The following is a 2,271-nucleotide window of genomic DNA, read 5'->3' as shown; positions in this document are numbered from 1 at the left end:
AAGAAAAGTCAAGGCCTAATCTAGTAGCCAACTTAAAGATGCTTTTCAGATGAGGATACCCATTTGACAACAACATATATCATTTAAAAACATCAACACACCAGTATCTTCATTTAAAGTTACAGCTAAGTATTCCAAATGTTCGGCTAGATCAAACTTTATGGGCTGAAATTAAGATATTCAAACAATGATTACATTCAGAGTTTTTCTAACTTCTAATGCTTATAAAAAAATATTTGGATTGGTCAAACCTCTATAAAGAAGTATCCAAACTCTATAGAACCCAATTAGCACAGAATGACAGAATATATATATACATAACAAAAGTCTGCAGCAGAAAGTTTCCTCCTTACCAGCCTGTCCTGGCTTCATGTAAATGCAAGGGCTTCACATTATTTAAGTTTCCTACAATACCTGCTTGCTCCTCAAACAAACAAAAGCTGATAATATTTTTAAGCATGTCAAGTCAAACCCTTTCACTAATTACAATTATGAATCAGTTTACCCATTTTTCAAAACACTGTATTATTGTTTTTATTATCTTCATGCCGCTTTTCCAAGTGACAAGAATCAACCCACTAATGATTAATACTAAAAAGACAATAAAGAAGAAGTCATGACTATTTGCAACTTTCTTTTTTGAGTTCAACAATTGCAAAGCGGGGATCGAACCATTCACAATTGATGTATTATTTACTAAACTATGCTCAAATTAGTATTTGCATCTTTCTTTTTAAGCAACATAATTATCCATCTATAGAGTATAGGCCAGATATAGCTATAGACAAAATTAGTAGGCAAACATGTCTGTATCTAATGCCTCAGTGGAACTTCCCATTTTAGACATTTCTCAGCCTTTGTCTCCATCTTCCCTTTCTTCACTAGCTGATGCTTGCAAAAAATGGGGTTTTTTCCATATAAAAAACCATGGGATCTCCAAAGATACCTACAACAAACTCCATTCCTTCTCTAATGAAATTTTCAGCCTCCCTATTGAAACCAAGCTCAAAATTGGCCCCCTCTCTTCTTTGAACACTTACACTCCCCATTTCATAGCCTCCCCATTCTTTGAAACCCTCAGAGTCTCTGGTCCAAACTTCTTAGCCTCTGCTCAGAGTTCAGCAGATTTGCTCTTTAACCAAAAGAGCCCACACCAGTTCAGGTACACACAATTCACAACACATCCATTTCAGAATCACTATCTATCTAATCTAAGATCATTACTTCTATTTATTGTCCTAACAATCTACTTTCATGTGCATAAAGTGAGATATTGCAAGAATATGGAGAAAAAATGACAGAGCTATCAAGGAAGATTATAAAGAACATATTGATGAGCTTTGGGGAAGGTTTTGAGAAGACATACCATGAACCCCATTTCAAGAATTGTCATGGATATCTGAGAATAAACAATTACACATCTCCAGAAACCTTGGAAGAGGATGAAGAAGCAGAAGGACTTGGAATGCATACGGATATGAGCTGCGTGACCATTGTGTACCAAGATCAAACAGGTGGTCTGCAAGTGAAATCAAGCGAAGGGAAATGGGTCGACATAGACCCATGTGAAGAATCAGAATTAGAATCCAAATCCGAATCCGAAGCTCTTGTGGTGAACATTGGCGACTTGCTTCAAGCTTGGGGCAACGACAGGCTGAGGTCGTCGGAGCACAGAGTGGTTTTGAGGCGGCCGGCGATCAATCGGTTCTCGATTGCGTTCTTTTGGGGTTTTGAGGACGAGAAAGTGGTGTCGGCGCCGGAAGAGTTGGTCGGCGACGGTGGTGAGAGGCTGTATAAGCCATTTGTTTGCTCGGATTATTTGAAGTTCAGGGAGAATGATGAAAGAGGGAAATTTGAAAAGGTTGGTTTCACTGTGAGAGACTTTGCTGGGAATGGGATTAAGAAGGATTTTGAAGAAAAATGAATTAATTATATTGTTTTTTTATATATAAAATTTTTACAATTTTATTCTCATTAATTAAATAATAATATGGTTTCTGAAATCTATCTTTTGAAGAACAAAATTTGGCTACAATTTTGACCATATTTTTGTTAAATTAGATTACAAAGCATGAGATTTTTTTAATTATTATTAATTTAATTATATTCGTGCGAGAAAATAATAATTGATGTTTTTAGTTACGTTTAGAAAGAAAATTGAGAGTAAACAAAGTTGTTTTTTTTACTTAAAATGCAAAATAAAATTATCATCTGTATATTTTAATTTTTTTTATTTAGAAAGTAATTTATGTAGACTAAGGTGTAGCTTCC

The 2,271-nt window shown here is 35.1% G+C and overlaps 1 protein-coding gene across 1 annotated transcript; it reads left to right on the top strand.

The window, feature by feature from the left end:
* The first annotated feature begins 215 nt into the window (after positions 1-215).
* LOC120067873 (2-oxoglutarate (2OG) and Fe(II)-dependent oxygenase superfamily protein) lies at positions 216-2,003 on the top strand. Its single transcript, XM_039019484.2, has 2 exons — positions 216-1,162; positions 1,267-2,003. The coding sequence occupies exons 1-2, from the start codon at positions 804-806 to the stop codon at positions 1,922-1,924; spliced, it is 1,017 nt and encodes a 338-aa protein (XP_038875412.1). The 5' UTR covers positions 216-803; the 3' UTR covers positions 1,925-2,003.
* Positions 2,004-2,271: the final 268 nt, after the last annotated feature.

Source organism: Benincasa hispida, chromosome 12 (genome assembly GCF_027475165.1).
Source record: "Benincasa hispida cultivar pf3 chromosome 12, pf3_genome.v1.1, whole genome shotgun sequence".
Taxonomy (NCBI): domain Eukaryota; kingdom Viridiplantae; phylum Streptophyta; class Magnoliopsida; order Cucurbitales; family Cucurbitaceae; genus Benincasa; species Benincasa hispida.
This window is presented reverse-complemented; position numbering and strand designations above follow the sequence as displayed.

What these genes read in the sequence shown, in the direction of transcription:
- LOC120067873 (XM_039019484.2), top strand. Translation starts at nt 804, where the DNA reads ATGTCTGTATCTAATGCCTCAGTGGAACTTCCCATTTTAGACATTTCT. An exon ending in AAGAGCCCACACCAGTTCAG is followed by an intron (nt 1,163 to 1,266) that starts GTACACACAATT and finishes ATGTGCATAAAG; the next exon opens with TGAGATATTGCAAGAATATG.